This window comes from Grammomys surdaster, unplaced genomic scaffold (assembly GCF_004785775.1).
Source record: "Grammomys surdaster isolate TR1022 unplaced genomic scaffold, NIH_TR_1.0 137, whole genome shotgun sequence".
In the NCBI taxonomy this organism is placed as follows: domain Eukaryota; kingdom Metazoa; phylum Chordata; class Mammalia; order Rodentia; family Muridae; genus Grammomys; species Grammomys surdaster.
In genome coordinates, this window is record NW_021604595.1 from 1036969 (window position 1) to 1062347 (window position 25379).

The 25379-nt window shown below is 50.1% G+C and overlaps 1 protein-coding gene across 2 annotated transcripts in view; it reads left to right on the plus strand.

Annotated features, from left to right (window-relative positions):
• Positions 1-12418: 12418 nt before the first annotated feature.
• Positions 12419-25379, plus strand: part of Wnk2 (WNK lysine deficient protein kinase 2) — a 104984-nt gene continuing 92023 nt past the window's right edge. Inside the window, exons 1-2 of one of the 2 annotated variants that reach the window (XM_028763240.1) lie at positions 12419-12983; positions 13522-14204. In XM_028763240.1, coding sequence (XP_028619073.1) covers positions 13524-14204 — 681 coding nt within the window. In that variant the 5' untranslated portion in view covers positions 12419-12983; positions 13522-13523. Of the gene's footprint in view, positions 12984-13521; positions 14205-25379 lie in introns of those variants that run through there. The other variant, XM_028763241.1, reaches the window with a different exon arrangement.

Here is a 25379-nt window from a genome sequence, read left to right on the forward strand (position 1 = left end):
TATATATATATATATATATATATATATATATATATATATATATATGTGTGTGTGTGTGTGTGTGTGTGTGTGTGTGTGTGTGTGTGTGTGTGTGTTCGTGTAGGTACCCATCGAAGCCAGAAGAGGGCGTCAGAACCCTTGAAGCAGGACTTACAGACATCTGTAAGCCCCCTGATGAAAGCACTGGGGGCTGAGCTCCGGTTGTCTGAAAAAGTGGCAAGTACCCTTAACAGGCAGGCCATCTCTCCAGCCCTGAGAGCTTTTCCTTTTGTTTTTTTTCAAGACAGGGTCTCACTATGTAACCTTGGTTGTCCTGGAACTCATTATGTAGACCAGGCTGGCCTAGAACTCACAGATTACTCACCTTTGCCTCTTGAGTGATGGAATTAAAGGTGTGTGCCACGACACCTGCCTGAGATCATTTTTACATCTGCCCCATTGACTCCCCCACCCACTTACCATGAAGCTTTTCTTGTAGTGCCAGGAGCCCAACTCAGAGTGTATCAGTTAGTGCTTGCTGTGTAACAGAAGTCTCACTGACGCCCCTAGTGACTTAGGACGAGAACAGTTTATTTACTTCTGGTATACTTGTACATAAGGGACATGTGACAGCCACTCTCTGTTTCCTCCACCTTCTCATTCCAGAGCCCAGGCTAAGTACAAGGGCTGAGATAAATGCCAGTTATGTCAGAAGCTGTTGTGGGCTGGGTGTACAGCCCCCTACATTCAGATCCCAAGGGACAGAGAGAGTCTTAATTGTTTGTTTTGGTGAGTTGAGGAGCATCTGCCTCAGAAAGATACAGCTTAGGGATAGTTGACAAGGTAAAATAAATCCCCTCCCACCCCTCACCACTCCCCACCCCACCCTACCCGAGCAGGGCAATCAAGCACACAGTGATCTATCTCAGTGCACAGAAAGTACAATCTAATACTTCTCTCTAAATCACAAACCTACTGTGCTCTGACCATTGCCTGGGTTTAGAACTTCTCAGAGAAGTCATGTGTTCTATCTGATAAGGAGTGTGACAACCGGGCCTTTCACTGGAGCCTGGAACCACTCCCACCCTTTCAGCTTTTTGAATAACTTGGAGTTCACCACATCGTGATGATATCTTTACTTTCTCTGAGGGAAATTTCTAGAGTTGGAGAAACAAGCAGAAGGTAAGGCTTTTACCAAACTGCTCTCTTAATGAACTTGCATGCCTGTGGTAGGTAGCTCCTGGTCCTGTTAGAACAAGATGCTGAGCTCATCTGCGAAGACATAGAGGAGCTGCATGGCCTTAGAGCAGCGCCTGGTGAGACCTTGGTGTTGTCTGGGGGCACTGTGACTGTGGGATGTGTCTGTGCCTGTCCTTCATCTGGTATTCCATCTTCCACTGTGGATTCACATGACCAACACGCCTGAAGCTTGTGATATTCCTCACCCTTTCACACCCCCTCCTATGCCTGCAGAAGCCAGGAGCATCGGGTCCCTCTGGAACGGAAGTTACAAGTGTTTGAGACAAGCAATGTGAGTTCTGAGAACTGTACTTGGGTCCCCTGCAAGAGCAGTGCCCACTCGTAAGTCCTGAGACATCTCTCCAGTAGAAGCTTCCCCTTCATCTTGGAGCAACCCCTCCACCAATACCCAGCCCTTCCATCCAAAGGGTACCTGGCCCACTCTTCCAGTCAAAGCAGTTGAGACCTGTTTATTGTGATTGTGTACCAAAAGAGAAAAATTCCCAAGAAGCCTGAATAAACTGAATGCAATCTTTATTAACTGCTAGCAATAGGTCCAAGTGGATCAGGATGGGAAGTAGCTTAGACTTTCAGTTTGTTCTAGCTTTTAAGGAAAAAGAAATCTCAGTTGTGACACATACAGGAAGGTAGCTTTGGACAGCTACAACAGGCAAGTGCTATTTACTGAAGCTGAGAGCTAACACTTAGATGATCAGGTAGTTAACCTTTACCTCAGGGTCATATTATATAGTTATTTAAGGCTGGTCCAGAGACCAGTTTACCTTAGGAATTTAGGGCCAATCTAAGTGACCAGAGAGACCAGTTTTACTCAAGATAGCTTTAGAACTTAAAGCATTCTTAAGAATACCTTCATAAAATGGTCTAACTATAATTTAAGCCTACTACAGTACTGCAGGAATCATTGGGAAAAGAAAGCCAAGGGGCAATGTGTCTCTTAAAAATTATTATTATTATTATTATTATTATTATTATTATTATTATTATTATTGTGTGTGTTGCATGCAGGTGTCTGCAGAGACAAGAAGGGGACTTTGGATTCCCTGTAGCTGCAGTTACAGACAGTCGTGAGTAATCTGAGTGGGTGCTGAGATAAAAGCTCAAGTCTTTGCAAGAGTAGCGTGCACTTTTAAGCACAGAGCCATCTCTCCCACGGCTGCAACTCTTCTTGCGTGGTTTGAAACTCTTCGAAATAAAAGTAGAGGAAAACACAAACAAAACATTAAGCCTATAGTTCCATTGCTTATTGGCCAACAGTGCAAAGTATTGGGTAGGGGACTGTTATTTTGAAAGCCCTGCTTTACTCTGTCAGCCATCCTTGTCAGTCCTGGCTTGCCAGAGCTCAGCTCCCCAACCTGTGAGACTCAAGGAGCTAGGTGGCCTGGACAGCCTAGCCAAGAGCCATGCCCTCAGTTTTTGGCAGCTCCCTGGGTGCCAGCATGTGACCTAAGTGGTGATGGCTTGTCACATAATCTGGCTTCGTTGTCAAGTCTAGAATGCAGAGATGAGGTTCTACCTCATGTGTGTGTGTGTGGGGGGAGGTGGTTGTGGGACTTTAGGTCAGTCCAGGGACCAGATCTAGACTGCCCTGGGCCAGAAAATGTAGGGTGGCAGTGCACTTGTGCAAGCTCTCCCTGATCTACTTGCAGAACTAGGTGAGAGGAGTTGGATCCTATCCCGATGCGTTTTGTTGGAAGAAACCACACCCTACCCTGGCCTCAAGGCAATGAGCTCATAGTGAAAAAAAGCCCCTTTCTGGGACTGGCCCCTCCCCTGCACCTGTGTTTTCTTCTGGGTCTTTGGACCCCACTCTCCACTTCTCCACTAGAGAGTCCCAGGTGGTGGGGTGAGGCTGTCTGAGGGAGATGTGTTGGCTTCACTCCACAAGTCAAATGCTGGGGACCTCGCTGCCTGGGTGCCACAGTTAGCATGTGTCCCCAACGTCTGTGCACTGGAAACGTAGTCTCCAGTACAGCCGGAAGAATGGGGCTTTCTGGATGAGACTAAGTCCTGAGGGCTCTGGTTTACATGAGGTTTAATCACTCAGGGATTAATGGACAGTTGGGTTGCCAGAGGTGTGGCTGTGTTAGAGAAGTGCTCTCTGTTTTGGTAGCTCGCTCAGTCTTGCCACAGGTTATGACACAGCAAGGCCAGCATCTGTGGCTGTCATGCTCTCTAATATCATGCCTCCAAAACTGTGAGCCAACTGCACATCTTTATAAGGTACCCTTCCTTGGGAATTTTGTTACAGCCACTGAAAATGGCGGCATGAGAAGTGGAGTGTGGAGACCATTTAACCCCCAGGTAGAACTCAAAGACCAAGAATGCAACCTCAGAGCACGTTTAAATGATGGGAACCTTGAAGGCCAGGTGCATTTGTTATTTTCTTAATATTTTTTATTTAATGTATATGACTACACCATTGCTTTCTTCCGACCTACCAGAAGAGGGCATCAGATCCCATTACAGATGGTTGTGAGCCACCATGTGGTTGCTGGGAATTGAACTCAGGACCTCTGGAAGAGCAGTCAGTGGTCTTAACCACTGAGCCATCTCTCCAGCTCCCGAGACAGGGTATTGTATAGTCCAGACTGATCTTAAACTACCTGTGTAGCTGAGAATGACCTTGAATTCTTGATTCTTCTGCCTCCCAAGTGCTGGGATGGTATGTGTGTGCTATCCCCATTGACCTCATGCGTTCACATGTGCTGGTAAAACACTCTACCAATTGAGTCATACCCTCTACTCCATTTGTCTGTTTTTGAAAAACATTATTTATTTTATGGGTGCTTCCACGTATGCCTGAGCACCATATGTGTGCAGTGCCTGCAGAGACCAGAAGGTGGCGCTGGATCTCCTGGAACTGGAGTTACAAATGGTTGTGAGTTGCCACGTGTGTTCTGGTTCCCTGGAAGAGCAGCAGGTGCTTGTGATGGCTGAGGTATTCACTTCTATCTGCCTACTGGGGTCCTTTAGAAAGGGACAATGTTTTTAGATCTTCTCTGTCTTCTAATCTGAGGTCCCAATGTCTCCTCTGAGCAGCATCCCTGATGCCCCAGGTAAATGATGCCCACCAAGTGATCAGTCATGTGACCCATTTGTTTCTGTGAGCTCTGGGGTCAGGTGTAGAGGAGGCAATTGGTGTCTGCAGGAACCTCATGTTCACTTGTCTTTAGCTGAGTAAGTCGGGTGCTTCCAGAGACAGGCAAAGGCTCTTTGAAACTGAGCCTGCTGGAAAAACACCAGAAGCCAGTCAAACTACACACATGCTAAGTGGAAAAAAACCCCTCTGCTTCCTCAAGGAGGATAATGCAGCCCCTTGTAGGTTGTATGGGAAGTTTCAGACAGCCCAGGAGCCCTGCTGGATACAAATTGGAAACTTGGGCTGAGAGACCCCCTGCTGGTACAGGTCTGAGTCAGTCTCTCAGAGATGGAATGACAGCTTGTCTGTGGCAGACACTAAGCACAGGCTATGCTTAGAGGAAGGACCTGTGAGGGCTAAAGTTATATTTTAAGTTGTAATTACTGTGCTCAAGAGAGCTATAGAATAAAAATGCCTCTAACCTGTAAGTCTCACTTTCCCAAGGACAGATAAGCCTGTAAACTCCACTTGCCCCAGGCCAGATAACTGCCTGGAATGCTGGGGGCTGGTGTTCATGTAAGATAACAAGCCACGTGTTTTCACTTCTGTAAATAAAGTTGATTGCCCCAAATGCAAAGGATGTGCTGGATCACAAGGAGATGGGAAGCACGTTGGCATGAAGTCTGGGAAGATGTATGCTTGTCCCCTATTGGATGAAGGTAGAAAGGGTGTAGCCTTGTGGATTTTGCCATTATAACCACCTCATGTAATTCAGTCATTCTCTGTGAATCCCAGGTATGGGCCTGGCCAGTGTCCTTCGTCCTGGTCAGTATTTAATAAAGCTTGCTTCAAATTCGGCTCAAGAACTGTGGTAGTGGTCTTATTCTCACTTAGTGGATTAACAGACCTTGTCACAACGATCTAGCAGGTATTGAGACTAGCTGCCACCTGGCCTTTCCTGCTTTGTAACACTCTGCTGGCTTTGTGGTAACTACATCTACCACTAAGTCCTCATGGGCTTCCACATCTCTTAGAAACAGGGAGATAAGGCGTGTCCCTGACATATTGGATAGCTCTCCGACCTGGTGGCCAATAAGATGAGGGCAGGAGACCTAGGAGGAATTTACTCAGTCTAATAAGTTCAACTCAATAAACTTGGCCTCTATGCTGTCCCCGTGACACAGGACATCATCTCAGCAGCAGTCACAGGACATCATCTCAAAAGCAGTAAGAAGCATTGTTTCTTAATTAATTTATTTCATGTGTAGGGGGCTTGGAATGAGTGCATGTGTGTGCTTGCTCACGTGGAGATCAGAGATACAACACCATGTTGTCCAGAGGAGACCCCAGAAATGGTGCCTTCCTCTTTGAGCAAGGGTCTCTCTCATTGGCTTGGAGCTCACCAATTTCACTAGACTGGCTGACCAGTGAGTTCCAGAACTAGAATAATAAACCACCATGCCTGGCTTTCTACAGGGACGTTGGGGAGCCGTACCCACATCCTTGTGCTTGCAAGGTGAGCGCTTAATAACAGAGCCACACACCCAGTCCCTCCACCATGTTTTGACCACTTTGGGAACTGCTCAGAATTCCAGGGGTTTAGCTGTAGCATCACTCACAACTCTGCAAGGCAGTTACCTCCGTTGTCATGTTGATTAGTGAGAAAACAGAGAAGTTAATGAATATATCCAAAGTCACAGCCAGCAGGAGATGCTAGGACTTGAATCTGATCCGGAACTCTTTACTCCGGTCTTCTGTGCTTTTGTTCAGACCGTGTTCCCTGTGGAACATCCTTCTTCATCTCACATTTGGTGAGAGATCAAGTCTTCCTTTTCTGAAGACACAGATAGGACTGCTTTGGCCCAAGTGTGGAAAGCTGAAGTGACTGGAAGCTTTTGTGAGTAGTGCACTGTTGTAACCCCTCGGCTTCTCTCTCTTCCCATTCTGGTAGCTCTTGCCATGGCAAAACTCCACAGACAGTTATTTACATGGCTTGGACATATTTGATAGTGTAGGAATCTCGTGGTTCACTTAACCCAATCACTGGCATCCTGGCGATTCCTAGTGCTTATTATAAATAATCCTCCTGTGAATACCTTCATACATCACTGGTCACTCCATTGGAAGAGATTCTGCAAAAGGAATTACTGACTTAAACGGTAAGAGCTGTGTTCACATGGACTGCTGCCCCGGCTATAAACTGTTTTCCACAAAGCTTGTGCCAGTCTGCACGGCTGCCTCCATTTAAGGGCAGTGGGACAAGACAGAGGGCACATGACAAGCTAGATCTGCAGAAGGCATCAGGGATAAGGGAAACTCACACAAAATCAGGGCTTTTGTCTCAAGGGCAGTGAGCAGATGGAGGTCAGGCTGTGACTGAGGGAAGGCCATGGTTCACCTGCCTGTCCATAGGATAGAGCACCAAAACCAAAGCCTCCAGGGAGCTAAGGGCTTCTCTCAGAGGCCTGGGGCTGGCCACGTGGCAGCTTCAAGGCGGTGTGGCAAGCCTTCAGCCCTTATAGCCAGGCACATACCTACTGGGTGGTATATTCTACATGGTTGCCTTCTCTGTGTCTTAGTCCCTCCTATACATCTATATATGTGTCATGAGGGTTTTCCTCAAAGAAAGAAAGAAAGAAAGAAAGAAAGAGAGAGAGAGAGAGAAAGAGAGAGAGAGAGAGAGAGAGAGAGAGAGAGAGAGAGAGAATTAGCTCAGACCCGGTACATCTGAGTTGTCCATTGAGTGCTGGGTGTATTTTTTTAAATCACTGCGACAAGACCCACTGGGCTTCTCAGAACACCTCTAGGTTCAAGCTCTCTGAATTTAGTTCCTAGGGAGCTGCCTGGTGCATTCTGGGAACAGTAAGTAGAGGAGGGGGTCCATGGTTCCTTCCGAATCTAAGGCGCTCCTTCAGCAGGGCCTGCAGGTGGGAAACTCAAACATTTGCTCATTCCATGTCATTTAGGGGCCTTTCACTCCGAACCAGGAAAAGAAAAACCCAGACCTAATTCTGCCTCATCAGCTCAAATTAAGTAAAATCTGTGCTTGGGGGAAAAAGATATCAATTACATCTGCTTGTTTGATAGGTACTTGCTGAGTATCTCCCATGGGGACAAGTTGCATATATATATATGGAAGTCCTGGGAATGGAGACCAGAACTTCATATATGCTAATATTCTACCATTGTGCTATACCCCCAGGCCCCCAAACATTCGTATTTTATTTGTTTTCTTATAAATGAACATGTGCTCTTTAAAAAAAAAAATCTAAAATCAAAACAAGGGCTGGAGGGATTCCCTCAGTGGTTAAGAGTTCTTCCTGATCTTCCTAGCATTCACACCAGGTTGGGTGGAGGGGATCTGATGTTCTCTTCTGACATCCAAGGGCATGTTTGACAACATGTACATACTCCTGCATGGGCATACACACATGTATTAAAAATGTTAAAAGTATTTTAACTTTCTAAAAAATCAACCCAAGAGGCTGGTGAGGTGACTCAGCAGGCACTTGAGAGACAATCCTGGGACCCTGAGTTCTATGGTTGTACAGTTTGGAAGCATGTATGGTGGTGTCTCCGTTATTATTGTTTTTGCTTAGGATTGCTTTGGCTGGTCTTGTGTGTGTTGTTTCTGTGCTTCTATACAAACTTTAAGATGGTTTCTTCTGCTGTGAAGAAAGAATGTCATTAGACCCTGGATGAGGACCATGTTAAATCTATACATGTCTTATTTTTTTCTTCAAAGATTTATTTATTTATCTTATGTATATGAGTATACCATTGCTTTCTTCAGACACACCAGAAGAGGGCATAGGATCCCATTACAGATGGTTGTGAACCATCATGTGGTTGCTGGGAATTGAACTCAGGACCTCTGGAAGAGCAGTCAGTGCTCTTCACTGCTGAGCCATCTCTTCAGCCCCTGTAGGTGTCTTTTGATACTACAGCCATTTTCCCAATATTCATTTTGTCAACTTGAGTGTGGGAGGTCTCTTTACTGGCTTCTTTAAACTCCTCATTAATTTAAAGCTTTTATTCTAGGCTTCTTTCACCTCCTTGAGGTGGTTTGTTTCTAGGTATTTTGTTTCTTCGGGGCTATTGCGAATGGAATTCCTTTTCTACTTCTTTCTCAGTGTGTTCAATATACTTCATTGTTTATTTTTGCAATGCTAGAGATCAAACCCAGGTCCTGGTGCTCACTACAGAAGCATTCAGCCACTGAGCTCTTCTCTAATCCCGACAGTTTTATTTTAGACGGTTCCATCTGCCTTCCCAGAACTGTCATCTGAAACTCAGTTGTCCCTGGAATCACAAAGAGAGCCCTACCCAGTAATCAGTTTCTACTCAGAAGACCACTGGGCCATTTTCTGATTTATGTCTCTTATTCTGAAACTTCATTTTCTTTTTGAATTTTTAAAAAGGGGTCTCAAGTATCCCAGGCTCGCCTCCAAACTACTATGTTAGTCTAGGATATCCTTGAACTTCTGATGTCTGTGCTTCATCTCCTGAGTGCTGGGATTACAGGTATTACACCTGTTAACACAATCCTAGTTGGCTTTCTGTTGCTGTCATCAAACACAGACCTAAAGCAACTTGGGGAAGAAATGTTTTATCTGGTTTACAGGTTATAGTTCACGGGACAATGGTGGCTCACGCCTTTGATCCAAGCACTTGGAAGGTGGAGGCAAGTAGATCTCTGAGTTTGAGGCCAGACTGGTCTACAGAGTGAGTTCCAGGACAGCCAGGGCTACACAGAGAAACCTTGTCTTGGGAACAAACAAACAAAGAAACCCAAACAACAACTAAGAAAACAGGTCATAGTCCAACATTGGGGGAATCAGAGGCAGGAACTGAAACAGAGACCTCGGGAACATGCCTTACTCCTTCGTTCAGCTCGATTTTTTTTTATATAACCCAGGACTGTTGAGACCTGTTGGTGTCCCTTTTAGGAATTTGACATTTGTCACTGGGCTTGGACAAGGAAGTATGCTTAGATAAGAATATCAGAAACAGTGACCATGGGGCTTTGTTTACTACTTTATTTAATTATTACCTTGTGTGATCCTTTTGCCTATACTTTGCTTAATTACTACCTTATATGATCTCTTTGTTTACTATTTCCCTTGATGACTTCGTCTTTGATCTGAAAACTGACCATGGCTTTTGGATATGCCTGGAATGATATAAAAGCAGGCTGGAGAGAAATAAAGCTGCTTCAGTAACTTTTTCTTTCTCAATCCTCACTCCCTCGCTTGAGACCCTGTTGACTGAGCTGGCTTGGTCACAGGACTGCCTGCCCAGGAGAGCCCCTGCTCACTATGGACTACCAAAATGGGCCACTACAGCTTTGTTTCCTGTTAGGTGATCTACCGACTGAGCTACATCCTTTGCGCATAGTTCAGAGAATTCTAATGGTGCCTCATTGTTGGGAGGAAACTCGATTCCTCATTCCTTCCTGTAGCATGGTAAAGTCACTGTAGTAAGGCCCCTCTGTGACACCCAGTCCACTTCCCAAGGCTCTTTCCAGGAAGAACTCCTATCATTGGAGAGTGAGGTACAAGGCTGAACAAACTGTAGTCTGGACACGCCCTGGTCATTGTCTCCCAGGACTGAGGCTCTGTCCCCTGTCTCGGCCTTGGGAGTAAACAAACCCAAACAACAGAGGAGACTGTAAGATATGACTGCCATACCTATCCATAGGTGGGTAAACTGCACATCCTCTGCATGGAACAGATGTTTCTTCAGGTGTCTAACCTTGGTGATTCTTGTCACACGAAGGGCTGAGTCGGCTGAGATGAGAACTGCAGGGAGAAGTCACTATCCTTTTGTTTGGATCTTGAGCAGCCACTAAAGGTGGAATACTGGCTGGATTCAGCCTCTGCATCCTCATCTCCAAGTGGAGGGAACCTTGGATACAGCTCTGTTGAGGATCAGAAGCAGATGCTGTATCTAGGCCCTTGGGTTGGTGCTTTGCAGAGCATCCTCCCACAGCCTTGGCTTGTGAGCCTTAGGAAATCTAGCCATGCAGTGGGAAGTGTTTGGGATCAGAGCGATAGACCCAGAGATGTCCGGGGACCTGAAGAAGGTGGGCCCTTGGCTTCTAAATTCTATACGAAGGAGCCCTTGATTCCATGTGTTGAAATTTCAAGGGCCTGTTAGTGATACTAGTCTGAGACTCCTTACAAAGAGATCAATGGCCTTATCCAGTAGTTTCATAGCTGTGGACTCCAAGGGCTGCCATAGGAAGCGAGTTCACCTTGGGAGGTATGTAAGTGAGGCTGTGGAAGAACACCCCCAGGGAATTTGTTATAAAGCACACAGTACCCAGTCAGACACAGGCTCTCTGAGATCCATCTCGACCTGTGCCCCAGTTTTGTGAGTAGGGTCATAATTCTTCACAAACACGTATGAATGTGTATGGGCAATAGCTGCAGGTATGGCCAAGGCCTCTCTGGGTAGCCCAAGCTGGCCTCTGCTTCCTGAGTGCTAGGGTTATAGGTATGCACCACCATACTTCTACTGGGTGTTGTAAGTGGCTGGCTGCTTTCACCACTAGTCATTCAGCAGGTATATGCCATAGGCTGACACTGTGCTCTGTTGGAAGGAGACAGACAGACTAGCATGCTGAGATCCTTCTGTCATGATTTCTCTTACGCAGGCCTTGTATATAGCTTCCGTACACATGCCAGGACCCAGAGGGCCTTTGCTGGATAAACCCTGTCCAGGAGAAATTGCATTCTGCAGGCTCAGGTTAAGAGAGGCAATACTGGGGTCTCTAGCCTCCTTAGTGAAGAGGCAAAGGTTCTCATCTACGTTCTGCCCCAGCCTGAGAGGGAGGTACAGCTTGGGTCCCCATCTCCAGGGACACTCAGACCTGCAGAGCTGGAACCTGTGCTCTGCTTCCGGCTTGAGTGGGCTTTGTGTTCACACTTGAGTCCCAAGGCAGATGAGAAATGAGATAATATAAATTAACAGGCATCTGGCAAATGCCTAGCCCAGTGCCAATCACACAATTTAAGCCGTGGGTCTCTGGGGTATATGTTGGAGTCCTGACTTTAGATGGCTCTTAGTTTTCATAATGTACATAGTTCCAGCATTCCCCTTTTTAGGAGGCTGACAGTGTGCTACTACCCAACTCAGCTAGGAAGAGATTTGAACATCAGACTTTTAAAGTTACTTTTGACTGGTCTCAGCACCCACGCCAGCCCCTAGCAGGGCCAGGGAAATCCTGTCACTGGGTAACAGTTCTGTCAGCATTTGCTTCCTTTTCATCGTGAAGGATGTGTTTGTTGCCTCTGTAGGCTTTTATGTCATATGAGTTGCTGGTGTCAAAGGCTCTAAGACCAGCAGCCGTTGGGAATCCGTTCCATACTTGTAATGTGCATCTTTGACAGGGTGCCGTACTATCAGGGTGAGCAAAGAGATCAGAACATTCTGGTATCTTGCTTTGTGCTGTTTTCTTCGGGTAAAGAGGGCCCAACGATGTGCATCTCAAGGATCAAGTGCAGGTGAGTTGTAGGTTCAAGCAGGTGGCCAGCACGGGCTCAGAAATCAGGTCAGTCTTCTGTGACCTTTGCAGTCCGGTTCAGAGATGCCCGGGGGCCGGGCTTCTCTGTGGGAGTTGAGTAGCTCGATGGGTTGGAAGTCCTGGGGGAACGGGGGGGGGGGGGGGGGGGGGGGGAAGGGAATGACAATCAATATGGTAAATAAAAGGAGTTTCTGGAAACTTCTTCCGGCCTCCATCTTGGGACTTCTGAGATTTAGGACAGAGAAGTCCTTTCTATTTCTATTTATCTATCATTTATTTTTGAGACGGTTCCTTTGTTGCCATGTGGTCCAACTCCCGGATCAAGTATCCTCCTGTCTCCTCCCCCTGGTGTTGGGATTACAGGCTTGGGCCACCACACCGCTGATCAGGGCAAAGGACATCTGTCTTTGAGATCTGGATTTGCTTAACCGGAAAAAGAGGGGGGGGGGTGCTGACACAGTGCTTAGTGGCATCAACCTTGGTGGTTGATAGTGAGGTTCTCCCATACCATGGTAATACAGAAAGGTCCGGAAGACACTCCAGTTTTGCGACCACGCTTGGGCTCCTGAGGGTAGGGTACCCTGGGGTTGTCTATTTTGTCTTGGCAAGGTTCCAGGATTCGGATCTCTGGCTAAGTCACGTTGTCTGTGGCCAGCCATCTCCGTGGAAAATAGAGCCAGCCCTTCAAGGCCCACAGTTCAGCGGACCACTTCCAAAGAGCTTCAGGGCCAGGCGCGGACATGGGACCCTAGCGGCAGGTGGAGGCCATGGGGAGCATCCCGCAGGTGGCGGCGCTCAGCCGCAGCCAGGTGGGCGTGCCAGGCCCCGCCCCGCGCTCCGGTCTGGGGGAGGGTGGGACGAACGGAAGCCCCGCCCTCCCCGCGCGCTAGTTCGGAGCCGGTGCGGGAGCGGAGGCGCGCGGAGCCGGCAGGAGCACGCGGGAGCGCGGCCCCGCAGCGGCCCGGCCCGAGGGAGCAGTACGCAGGAGCAGAACGGCCTGGCGACCCCCACCCCAGCCAGGACCCCGCCCCAGTGCGACGCGGCCCCGAGAGAGGACGCCGGCTCCGGAGCGCGGCCTCGCCCGCCTCGCTCGCCCGGGTCCCCGGGCTGCGGGCATGGACAGCGCCCGCTCGCCCTGTGAGTATCGAGCCCTCCCGCTCGCCGCCTTTGTGTGCGCGCAGCGCCGCCGCAGCCCCCTCCCCGCGCGCCTCGGGCCCGCGTCCTTTGTGGAGCTGGCTCCTGTCCGGTGCTTCCCCTTGCCCCGGGCCTCCCTGTCCCTTCCCCACCCGCCCGTGGGATAGCCTAGCAGGGTCGCTCCTGTGCTGGTCCTGACCCCTTTCTCCAGCCTCCGGAGCCCTTCTGTAGGTCCTTTGGGCCCCCAGGGACACCTAGTAGGTCGTCCCCCCCTGTAGTCCCTGGGACGGCTTGAGACACGCCGTGTTCCCCGCTCGGGGCTGAGTGAGGCAGGGCATCCCCTTGCAACCCTCGCTTCAGGGTCCGGTCTGCAGTCCCTCTCCCCGGAGCCCGCAGAGGACCGCCCGGCCGGCAGGCAGGCCACTTCTGCGGTGGGGCTGGGCAGGGCGCGGGCCCAGAGGCGGCGCTGTCTCATCCCGCGGCCCAGGCAGGTGCGGCGGGGCTGGCGCTCACGCGGGGCCCGTGTGTCCTTGGCCCGCAGAGATGGACGGCGATGGCGGCCGCCGAGACGCCCCCGGCGCGCTGATGGAGGCCGGGCGCGGCACGGGGTCGGCGGGCATGGCGGAGCCGCGGGCGAGGGCGGCGCGGCTCGGGCCCCAGCGCTTCCTGCGGCGCAGCGTGGTGGAGTCGGACCAGGAGGAGCCGCCGGGCCTGGAGGCGGCCGAGACGCCAAGCGCGCAGCCCCCACAGCCCCTGCAGCGCAGGGTGCTTCTACTCTGCAAGACGCGCCGCCTCATCGCGGAGCGCGCCCGGGGCCGCCCCGCCGCGCCCGCGCCTGCCGCGCCCGCTGCGCCTCCCGGCTCCCCGAGTGCCCCCTCGGACCCTGGCCCGGAGCGAGCGGGCACGCAGGAGCCCAGCCCAGATCCCACCACCGCCTCAGCCACAGCCGCACCGGTCCCCGACGGTGGCCCGCGGCAGGAGGAGGCGCCGGCCCCAACACCGGAGGACGCTGGAGCCACCGAGGCAAAGCCGGAGCCCGGGCGCGCACGCAAGGATGAACCGGAGGAGGAGGAGGACGATGAGGACGACCTCAAGGCCGTGGCCACCTCTTTGGATGGCCGGTTCCTCAAGTTTGACATCGAACTGGGCCGGGGCTCCTTCAAGACGGTCTACAAGGGGCTGGACACGGAGACCTGGGTGGAGGTAGCATGGTGTGAACTGCAGGTGAGCGCAGCTGCCCGCAGGTGGGCTGTCGGCAAATGCGTCCTTGGGTGTGTCCTTGCTCGTATGCAGGGCTTTAGGCAGCCCTGGGGATGGTGGCTGGTGTGTGTCACCCTCTGTGGGGGTGTCCTGCAGGACATGTGCCGCGTGTATGGATAGCCTGTTGGTGCTGTTTCTGAACCTGTGAACACACAGGTTGAGGCTTGCCATCTTGGAAGTCAAGGCTGGGTATGTGCTGTGCCCACCGTGACATAGGCAGCGGAGGTTCGTTCTGTCAGTCCGTACTCCTTGTCCGTCCTCAGAACCCACTTTCATTGACTCAGTAGAGACCGAGGGTAGTGAGAGAGAAGGCTATCTCTAGGCCCTTTTCTAGGAGGCTTGGAAGCTCCCAGCTGTCCTCGAATTAGCATTTTCCTGTGCCCTGCAAGATGTAGGTGTGATAGCCCTGCAGATGCCTGCAAGGGCTTCCTCAGACTCAGGAATGACGCTTGGTGGGTCCTTGGGGCCCTGGCCAAGGCCTAGAAGCCCTGTCAGCAGCCACCTGGTGTTCTAAGACCCTGGTTTGTTCACACATTAGCTGTGTAAGTGAAAATCACGAAGAAACGCATGCCTTTCTTCTCTCTCTCCTCTACCTCTTTCCCACCCCCTTTCATCCTTCCACCTCTATCTCTGTTTCTGTCTTCTTTTTCCTTTCTTTTCTGGAAGCAGAGGCTCAGCATGTATTTTTCATAACCTTGCCCTCACGTTAGCTGTGTCAGCCCTGGCCCTGAAGATTATATAAACCGCAACCCTAGCCGTCCTGGGGCCAGCCTTGGAAGAGGAGGCAGCTCCTGTCACAAGGGGTGTTTACAGGCCCTCCCTTAATGGGAGGGAGGGGCAGCTGTCAGGCAGGGGCCAACTGGGAGAGTGCTGGCTGGAGGTGTAAGCCTACCCCGCTGGCCTGCCTGTAAAGTTAGCTGGCCTTCCAGGGCTAATGCATCCTGGGCAAACCTGGGTGAGCTGGGTGCCAGGGCTGCTGTCCACTGCAGGATGCCTGCTCTTTTGGCTCGGAAATGGTATTCAGGTGCTGTGTTCTCGGCACCTGCAGAGTGCTCTGCGTGTGTGTACAAGCTGGGTTCATTTCAGAGGTGACCTGCCATCAGTTCTGAGACAAAGAGCTTCCAAGGTCTCCATACTGCCCTTTGGTTCTGTCATGGAAATACAGCTTTGTGAGAGAGGGTCAGTGGTGTCTCTTGGAGTTGAGTTTCCTTCCTCCTTCACGGTTCCGATGAGGAGCCATGGCTTTTGCCTGGCGTGTCCTAGTGCAGTGCTTCTCAACCTTCTCAGTTTGATACAGTTCCTCATGTGGTGACCCCCCAATCATAAAATTATTTTCATTGCTACTGCATAACTGTAATTTTGCTACTGTAATGAATTGTAATGTAAATACATTTTCCGATAGTCTTAGGCAACCCCCAACCATAAAATTATCTTTGTCGCTACTTCGTAACTGTAATTTTGCTACTGTTATGAATTGTAATGTGAATATCTGTGTTTTCCCGTACTCTTAGGCGACCCCTCTGGAAGGGTCTTGGCCCACAGGTTGAGAACCACTGTTCGACCTTGGAGAGAGAGCCTTGATTGTGCAGAATGCATGAGAATGGGGAGGGGCAAAGTCTGTGGCTCGGGATCCTGAAGTGTTCCCTGTGTCCCTGCTACCTGAAGAGGCACACAGGAGAGAGGATCCAGCATGGGGATGAGTCTCAGCTCTGGAGAATGGCACGATTCTTGGCTCCTCACCTTCCTGCTCTTGCCAGACGACCAGCGTGGCTCTCTGAGCACCTGCTGGTGCTGCTACTATGGAATGTCACTGAGGGTAGAGGGCAGAGCAGGGGTGCTACAGCAGGCTGGATAAGAGAGACTTCCACAGGCCAAGTCTGCCTCTTTGGCTGAGGCGTTGCAGAGGCCTGGGACTCTTGTTAATTCCCCTTCCCTTTAAGGCAAGACAAGTCAGCCTGCCCTTGTTGTGGGCGGGGCAGCAGAGGGTGGGGCCTGGCCCCTGGCCAGGGGTCTTTGGATACTTGGCTATAGATAAAATGGGGTAGCTTCTGGATTTTAGTGCTGTTCCTTCCTTGGGGGAAGTCTGGGACCCCCCAGTAGGTGAGGAAACTGCCTTCACATCTCTTTCAGTGAGAGGTGCTGTTAATGTTTGCCTTGGGCTGCAATGCATTGTATGGGGTTACCTTCCTCTATCTGGATCACCCTGGGGATGGCTCACATGACAGGGGTTTGGGCCTGCTTAGAGCCCCCTGGGTGATCAGATCAGCCTTCAGATCACAAGTCATATCAGTTGTGGGAACACTGATTGCTTGATATCATTCAGGAGATGGCTGGATGTCACAGGGTCTGGGAGATGGCAGAAACCTGACTGGGGTGTGGGGCACAGGCTTGCTGTATAGAGCTATGGGAGAATCCACCCAGAGGCCCCTGTGTGGTATCCTGGGTGGATGAGATAGTAGGGCAGCAGGGATTCTACAGATACCCAGATCAGGGCATAGGCTAGGAAAGGGGAGGCAGAGTCTTTGACCTAGGTGAGGGTGGGGTCCCCATGCATCACATGCAGAGGACCCCATCGGATGTAGGCTGTAGAGTTCTTGACTTTGGACTCAGGAGTCTTGTTTATCTACCATGTCCTGGATTTTTCCTGACCCTCGGCAGTCTCCAGTGTTTCCATCTGCTGGGGAAGGCTCCTGAATTCTGGATGCCATGGTAAAAGGAGGGTCTGTCAGGACTTTGGTTTTCTCCTGGGGAGGTTAGCCTCCAAAGGACTTCGGTCTGTTTACTCAGGTGCCCACTAAGTGGCTGCTTCCTTTTTGCACCCTCAGTGGTGGGACCCAGTGTGGTCTCCACAGTGGCACACTGCTTGAAGTCTCTTTCCAGGGTTCTCTGCCAAGAGGCGGAATCAACACAGTCACAGGCCTGTGAGTAGTTTAGAGGACACTGGGTTCCCTTTAGTGACTCTGTGTTGAAAGGCTTTGACAGGGAGAGCGGTATGTGCTATGTGCTTGTTCCACATCGAAGACAGGGAGATGGCCCACCTTCTCAACTGTAGCTGTGCCAAGCTGGAACTTGAAGTGTTTTTTTTCTTTTACGGAGAGTGGGGGGTGGTATTTGAAAATATTTCCTCCTGTCATTTATCCTTTGAATGCACTTTATCCCTGCTAACAGAGTGCTTTATAATGGCAAGGGAGGAAGCAAAGCACCCCTAGAATCCTCTTGTTGTCATTGTTTCTTCCTGCTTTCAGGGGACGTAGGGTCCAGGGTCTCGGTGCCTCTGTCTGCTACAGAAATTCTGCTGTAAGCTGCTTTTGCAGGGTGGAAACTTCTCCCTGGTGGGGCCCTGTGCCAGGTGTAAGTCCATATACCTTGGAGAGGTGCTCAGTCCTTGGTCCTTAGCTTGGAGGCTGGCTGGACCCTAGCAGAATGGTATGAGGCCTAAGCCTTGCTTGCTAGGGACAGAGGAGACATGGGATCAGGGTCCTCCAGTCACTAAGGGGGTCCTGCTGCCACCGATGTGTTATGGGCAACAGTGGACTTCTAGAAGAGCTCCGTGTTCCGACCTCAGGCTCCAGTCAGATGCAGTGTCCTCAGCTGCCAGTGCAGGGATCAGGTATCACCCAAGGGGTCATCTTGTGTGGCTTATGCCTTGGAAGATAGCTCAAATACCCCCTCAGACTTTTTCCAAGGGTTCTATCTGCCTTCATGGGATCTAGGTGAGGTGGAAGGCCCAGGCTCAGGGCCTAGAGAGCCCTAGGATCATGCTGTACTAACCTTGTGTAGGAAGCCTGGCTGCTACCTCATCTGCTCTCATCCCTGGCCCTGTGGTGTGGGGACAGGCAGTGAGCCACAGTCCCAGCAGGCTATGGTGCTGGTGCTTGTAAGGAGAGGACACTCTGAGACAGCATGGCCTGATTTGGCTGGCGGTCACCTGGCCTTCTTCCTGTCTTCTTTTTGTTTTTTAATCCCCTGAGTGCCTAATTTCGTTCAAAGAGCTATGATTGACAACTGGTCTGTGTTAGCGCTGAGCTCACCCCCTCCATGTGTCCTGACCACAGTCCCATTGTGTTTGGTGGGAAAGGTTGGCTCTGGCTGCCTGAATGGCCTGTGGGTATGGCTTTCCCATCAGATGTAGAAATGTGGGCACCCACACTTGGGCCCCTCCCTCCATCCCCACTCTTGAGTGGTGTCCTGAGATGTGTGTGGTGACCCATGTGGTCAGATACGGTGAGTAGCAGTTTACACTGTGGTTAGCATTGCTGGGGATGAGGAGTCCAGGCACCCATAGAGGCGGGTGCTTCTACAGATGTGTGTAAGGCTCAAGTGTGTTCTCAGAGGCCCCGGCCTTTGGAGGTGCCCAGCTGAGTCTGATTCAAGGCCAGATCTTCATGTGACAAAGGCACGATGCTCTGTTTCTCTTCTCTGTCTCTGCTGAGGACCCATCTCGGACATCAGGGTAAAATGGCACATGCAGTTAATATGACCTTCTGTCCTTGATCTGGTGTTTCTACAGCTCTGGGTACCCAGATACCTGTGAGGCAGCTGGATCCACCTCCCATAGGGCTGGCCTGGAACTTGCTGTGAGGATAACCACATCTCTCTCCATGTTCTATCCACATGTGCCCTATTGGGCATGTGCTGAGTACTCATACTGTTGATCTACATGTGAAACATGGCCAGGCCATAAGACTGAGGCCCAGGCAACCTAAAGGTAGTTACTGGGATAGCAGACAGGCCATATGGTGACTCACGGGGGGAGGGGGGGCGCTGAGGACTGGAGAGGAGTTCAGGGTGATGTCTGACTGGCTGGACATTGAACTAGGACCAGCTATAAAGGCTGGGTAGAGGTGTGTTGGCTGAGAGGATCAGGCCGGTGACTACAGGATCAAAAGACATCTGAGGTCACGGTGGCTTCTGAGCACTTCTTGGTCACCTGAGGATTGGGTAGGCTTTTGAAACTCCATGTTCTTAGGGTGACCATGCTCATTGGTTAGGCGGCCTTTTGTTGAGCTCAGCCCCCAGTTTCAGGCCTGGGAGCATCACGGCAAACAGGTCAGATCATGACCCCCGGAGATATGAAGTGTCAACAGATCTCAGAATGCTGTGGTGGGAAGAGACCTGGGTGCTTAGGAGCCTGTGGGAGGGGGACTGGAATCATTTGGACTGGACAGCTGTGTAAAGGCCCTGAGGTTGGAGCTAGAACAGCAGGTAGAAGGCTGTGGTCAGGCAGCTAGATGGGCCTCAGGCACAGCCTGGAGGTGTGGCCAGGACTTTTGTCTGGGGTGTTCTGAGCAGAGGAGACAAGAGTACACAGCAGGGAGCCAGCTAGGAGAGCAGTGTGGGGAGGAGGCTTTTGTTAAGAGAGTGTAGGATTTGAAGGTGGAAACGGTGAGTGTGGGCAGGGACTGGGGCCAGCAGGACACAGGACAGAAGTTTTCTGGCAGAATCTGCCTTTGGGAGCTTCAGGTGTAGAGGCAGCCATGCAACATGAGGTGGGTGAGGCTGGGGTGTGTGTCTGATTTCCAGTGGAGGTCAGGCCAGAAGAGGGGTTCCTGGAGCCCCAGTTTTGCCTGGTGGGTCAGGTGTGAGTTCTGTCCACTGAGTCATACAGGTGGGGGCAAGTGTTTCCTCGCTTCAGGTGCTAAGTGACAATAAGGAAGTGCTACGGCCTCTCGGACTACAGTCTGCGCAGGGCTGGCCTGCAGTGCTGGGCTGTTTGGCTTGTTCAGAGCTTGGCTCCTTTTCTTCCAGAAAGCTGAGTTCTACTTGCGGCTCTTTTGTGCCCTGTGGATGTCTCTTAGGGCTTGTGGCTTAGACCTGGCTTTGGGCCGAGGCTGCAATGTGTTCAGTGTGAGTGCTTGGGGCCCAGGTTACTGCAGTAATGAAGGAGAACTTGACCTGGTCCAGTGGAGGTTTAGGCTGTGTGTCTGGTCTCCTTTGTGGTCTACTCCAGGCCAGTGGCTGTGTGTGGTGAAACCTTTGTGTCTTTTTGCAGAGCTGATATGGATACTAGGGCCTCAAGTGCTACACTGAGTAGTGGAAGGGAGGAGGTTTGGGGACATAGAGTCAGGTAAGGTATGCCACCAAAAATTCTGGCCCTAAACACATGGATACTGTGTGCGTGCGTGCGCGTGCGTGTGCGTGTGTGTGTGTGTGTGTGTGTATGTTCTGATCGGTGGATACCTTAGTGTTTTCACCTTGGGATAGGGGCATGGTGCTGTCCAGCTCTCAGAATCACATCCCTCAGAGCACATGGATGGATCTGCAGTGGTCTTCTTCCTGCTTGCACTTGCTGTGGAGAGCATGTTGATCCTCGCAGGGCTGAACCCTGCTTCCCACCTGGTGAGGAGCAGCAGAGCCTGGGGCTCTGGGTTGCACCAGCCTCATCATCCAAGTTGCAGATAAGGGTCAGGGTGTGAAGCACAGCAGCTGGAGTTTCAAAAGGCAAGTCGGGACCTGGATTTAGCTGCTGATACCCCAGGGTGAAGACTTCTGCCTAGCGGGCGGGGTGGCAGGGTTTGATGGGTGGAGGGTAGTTGCAAATTTACCTCCTTCCCAGCGTTTTGAAGTCCAGTTTGTCCCTGGTTCCCAGAATATTGGATTACTTCTTTCAAGCCAGCTTTCATTAAATATATATTAGGACTATGGAAAAGAATAAGAGAGAACTGATGGAGATAGTGTGGGGTTGGCAGAAGGGAAGACAGATGAAAAGAATAGGAGAGAGAGCCCGGAAGAAGACCCACACAAAGGTGATGGCTTTAATAAAAGAGCATCAATGGAGTAGTGGGAGGGCTTTCAACAAATGGTGCTGGGACAGGTGACCTTCCAATCCAGGGATACAGCTCGCCTCAGCGCTTGCCAAGTGAGCTAGGTGCCAGGATCCATCTCAGTTCCACAAAAAGACACAACATACAAGGTAAAGAATGATCACACACACTTCAGACCAACAGCAAAGCACAGAGGCCCCAGAGTGCATTCCCTTCTGACAAATCAGCCTGGAAAGGATCACATCTAAGTCTAAAATGCTTAGAGGCTAGGTGAAAACCAAGGCGACCTTGGTCTTGGCAATAACTTTTTAGATGCACCACCTAAAGCACAGCCCTGGCCAGGTGACCGATAAGCTGAGCTTCATTAAAATTAAAATCTTGTCTGTGAAAGACATGGTCAAGAGGATGAAGAGACCGGTCACAGACCAGAAGAAAATATTGACAAATAAATTCCTCTGATAAAGGAATCCAAAACACACAAAGAAATTTTCAGAACTCAGCAGTAAGGAAACAACCAGAGTAAAAAATAATAACATTAATAAAGTAGGCTAAAGGCCTGAATCGACCTCTTGCCTGTCAGGATGTTCATAAGGCGGTAAGCATGAAAAGATGCATCACATGTTGCCAGGGAGATGCAAACTGAAGCCCCAGTGAGAACACACTGAACACCTACTAGAATGGCCAGAGCAGCTGACAACACCACATGCTGATGAGGAAGGACATGGAGCAACTGGAGTGCTCCCTCACCACAGTGAGGAATGCTGAGTGGTGGTCCAGCAATCCTCCTTAGTATTTACCCTATGACAAACCATTGCAAGTTACACACCCATGTTAAAGACCTGTGCCTGGAATGTTGATTAGCAGCCTCATTTGTATTAAAACATAGAGGCACCAAAGCGACCCTTCAGGAGATGAGTAGATTCCGTGATTTGTTCACAAAATGGAGTGTTCCTCAGCACTAAAAAGAACAGAGCTGTCAAGCCGTGAAAGACAGGGAGGGATCTTAAATGCATTGAGTAATAGAGAAACTGACCTATGACGAATACGCCACTCCAGGGCAGATGGGACTGTGCTAAATGAATTAACAGCTGTGTGCTTTAAAGGGCAGGATGGCTCAGCAAGTTAAGGCATCCAAATGCAGAGAGAAGACTGACTCCTGAAGGGTCTGACCTCTGACCTTTTAGGTGTATCTCCTCTTAGTAAATACATATAATTTTAAAAATAAAAGTTCAACAACCAAATAAAGTTGATATTTAAACTGAAAAAAGTTCAACAACAACAACAAAAGGCACAGTCATGGAGGTAAAATAAAGTAGGAATGAGTTGCAGCAGATAACATGGTGAGACGGTTCTCTGTGAATGACAGTCATGGCTGCAGGTGGCTTTCACTCATATGAAGGCACAGGTATATGGCCAAGGGAAATGTCAGCCTTGACTGTTGTCTCCAGGGAATCATATGTCTATCTTGCCTCATTGCTTATAAGTGTGCCACAGCTGTGGAGATTTTCCAGCATGGGGTACTCCATCCTTCCAAAACCCTGAACTTCTCCACAAAACAGAGACTATGAAGAGCCTCACTTCATCTAAAAGTTCCCAGAAATAAGAAGCTACCTACTACTCTTCAGATGCAGCTGCCTGATTGTGTGTTTTACCCTCCAGTGACCTGCACACACTCAAAGTGTGGCAGCTGTCAAGTCTCTCCTAATCTGTGGGTTCAAGAGATTGTGCTATACTATAACCTGTGCCAGGTTGGTCCTACCTGGCTTAGAGATCCTCTCCTGATCCTGGGGAGATGTTTCCAGAGAAGGTAGCTTAGCTCTGCTCTGGAGAGGTAGGGAAGGGCAGACTGGTCCTTGGACCAGCAGGGCATCCTTGAGTCAGAGGGTCTCTCAAGCAGCTGCAGCCCTCACCCTGATGTTTAAGGGCCAGCTATGTCCTAGAGGCTCTGGACATCAATGATGTTATGGCCAGGAGCACTGTCCCCACCTGAGGGTGAAGGGGGTCAGTGAGAGGCTCAGTGTCTAGAGTCCTAGAGGTTTTGCTCAGCATGGTTCCCAGGCTTTTCTCAGCGGAAGCTCCTGGCCAGGCCTTAGTTCTACAGGACCTGGACATATCAGCTAGGATGAACATGGTCACAGGGCATGAAGGAAAGAGAAGGACTTGGGTTTGATGAGAACGTCCTTGGTTGCTAAGACACATGTATGAGCCCATCAATCATGAAAACTCTTTTCAGAGATGAGAAAGGCTCATCTGGAAGGATCCCATGAAAGGTCAGTTGGCAGAGCAGTGTCAGATGGCATGACCCATGGTATTCTGTTGCTTGAATGCCTTGCTTGTGTTCAAAGTGTGGCTACAGAAAGAGGCTTGGGAACTGCTGGGTCAGCCAGGCATTGCTATTGCAGAACTTCTCAGAGTCTCTAAAATGACACTGTGTTGTAAAGTGCTGGGGTGTATGTGAGACTGTGGCCTCCTCTACCTCTCCATTCTCTGTAGGGCATCTCGTGGCCAGGGTGGGGAGGGACACACTGGTGGAAAGTGGCTGGTGTTGGAGGTGTTCTCATGATATTTCCGTGAATCTCTGCAAGCGTGCGTTGTCCTGCATAAGTCAGCGGTGCTGTTGACAGCACGTGAAGCTAGCTGTGGAGAACTATTCTTGGCCCTGCCTGTCTCATGCCAGATGTCTAGGGAGGACCACCTCCCTTCACTGTCCTTTGCCTTTCTCTTGGTGTATATGCTTATGAATGAGTTGGAAAGACTTTCAACTGTGAGCCAGCTGTGGTGAGCCATGCCGATCTTAGGTCATGGCCAGAATCTGAAGTCTTAGAAATAGCCAACCAGGGCTGGAGAGATGGCTCAGTGGTTAAGAGCACTGACTACACTTCCAGAGGTCCTGAGTTCAAATCCCAGCAACCACATGGTGGCTCACAGCCATCTATAATGAGATCTGATGCCCTCTTCTGGTGTGTCTGAAGACAGCTACAGTGTATTCATATATAATAAATAAATCTTTAAAAAAAAAAAAAAAAAGAAATAGCCAACCAAGAGCCCCAGAGGCAACTCACCAGAAGCAGTTCTCCAGTATGAGTAGGGGCATAAGATGTTTTTTCTTTCTCTTTAGCTCCCCTCATCCATATTGACATTTGACCCTTTTCTTGTTTGTTGTCTCATAGCTGCAAAAGGGCTGCCACAGCTCCAGGCAGCATAACCACACTTGGAGGCAGGAAGCAAATGCATCGTTGGGTAGATAGGAGCCTAGCAGCCTTCAAAGGCCCATTTCTCCAGGAGCTATTCTGTATTTTAATTCTTGTTTTGTTTTGTTGGTTTTTTTTTTTTTCAAGATATGGTCTCACTATATAGGTCTGACTGTCCTAGAACTCACTCTATAGACCAAGGTGGCCTAGAACTCAGAGATTCACCTACCTCTGCCTCTTAAGTGCCGGGACTAATGGTGTATGCCACCCAGCTTGTATTTCAATTCTTAAAGGAAAATATTTATAGGTATCTATCTTCTTTGATCTTTCGGCAGCAAGATGATCTGTGGCCTTCACTGATACAGGGGTGTCTGGGAAAGGCTTGATTTGCATACCTTTTTGATCTATTACCTGAGGCTGAGGATCCTGGGTGTCCAGGGTGGGATAGCAGACAGTGGAGTGATTTCTTTATCTAGGGGAGTGTTGGTGCTGGGTGAGTCCCACCTGCCAGCTAGCCTGCCCATTCTTATCCACACCTGGCCACTGTGGGTATCTGCAGGCTCTGAGGCTGCCTGCTCTCTCCTCCCGATTGTCCTGCCCCTTGCTCTTCACCCACCATCTGGGCCCCATTACAGTATTTTTCTCCTCCCAGCTGTCCAGTTTCCATTTCCTTCAAACTTTTCATTTTTGAAAATCCCTAGTTTCTGACAGAGTGGAGCTAGGAGCTGGGTGCTCAGCCGGCTCTCTATCCCTACACTTGTGTGCGTTTTATCTGACCCACTTTGGGTTCCTCCCTGAGTACTTCAGCAAGCACCTCCTGACAGGAATAGGGACAGGTCCCCACAGAGCCTCTGCAGGGTCATGCCCAGGGCCCAGGTGGGTGGATCCTGTTGGATGTGTCTGGTGTGTGGCTTCGTGATTCCCACAATTGTTCTCTCTGGGTTCCCTGTTTGCACCTGGGGTCTAGTCAGTGAAGAAACTGGTGTGGCGTTTGCTTGTCACGCCTATTTTTAATATAGAACAGCGATTCTCTGCCTGTTGGTTGTGACCCCTCTGCAAGGGTCACTTAAGACCATTGGAAAACACAGATAATTTGCGTTACAGTTCGTAACAGTAGCAAAGTTACAGCTATGATATAGCAACAAAAATGATTTTATGGTTGGGGATCACCACAGCATGAACTG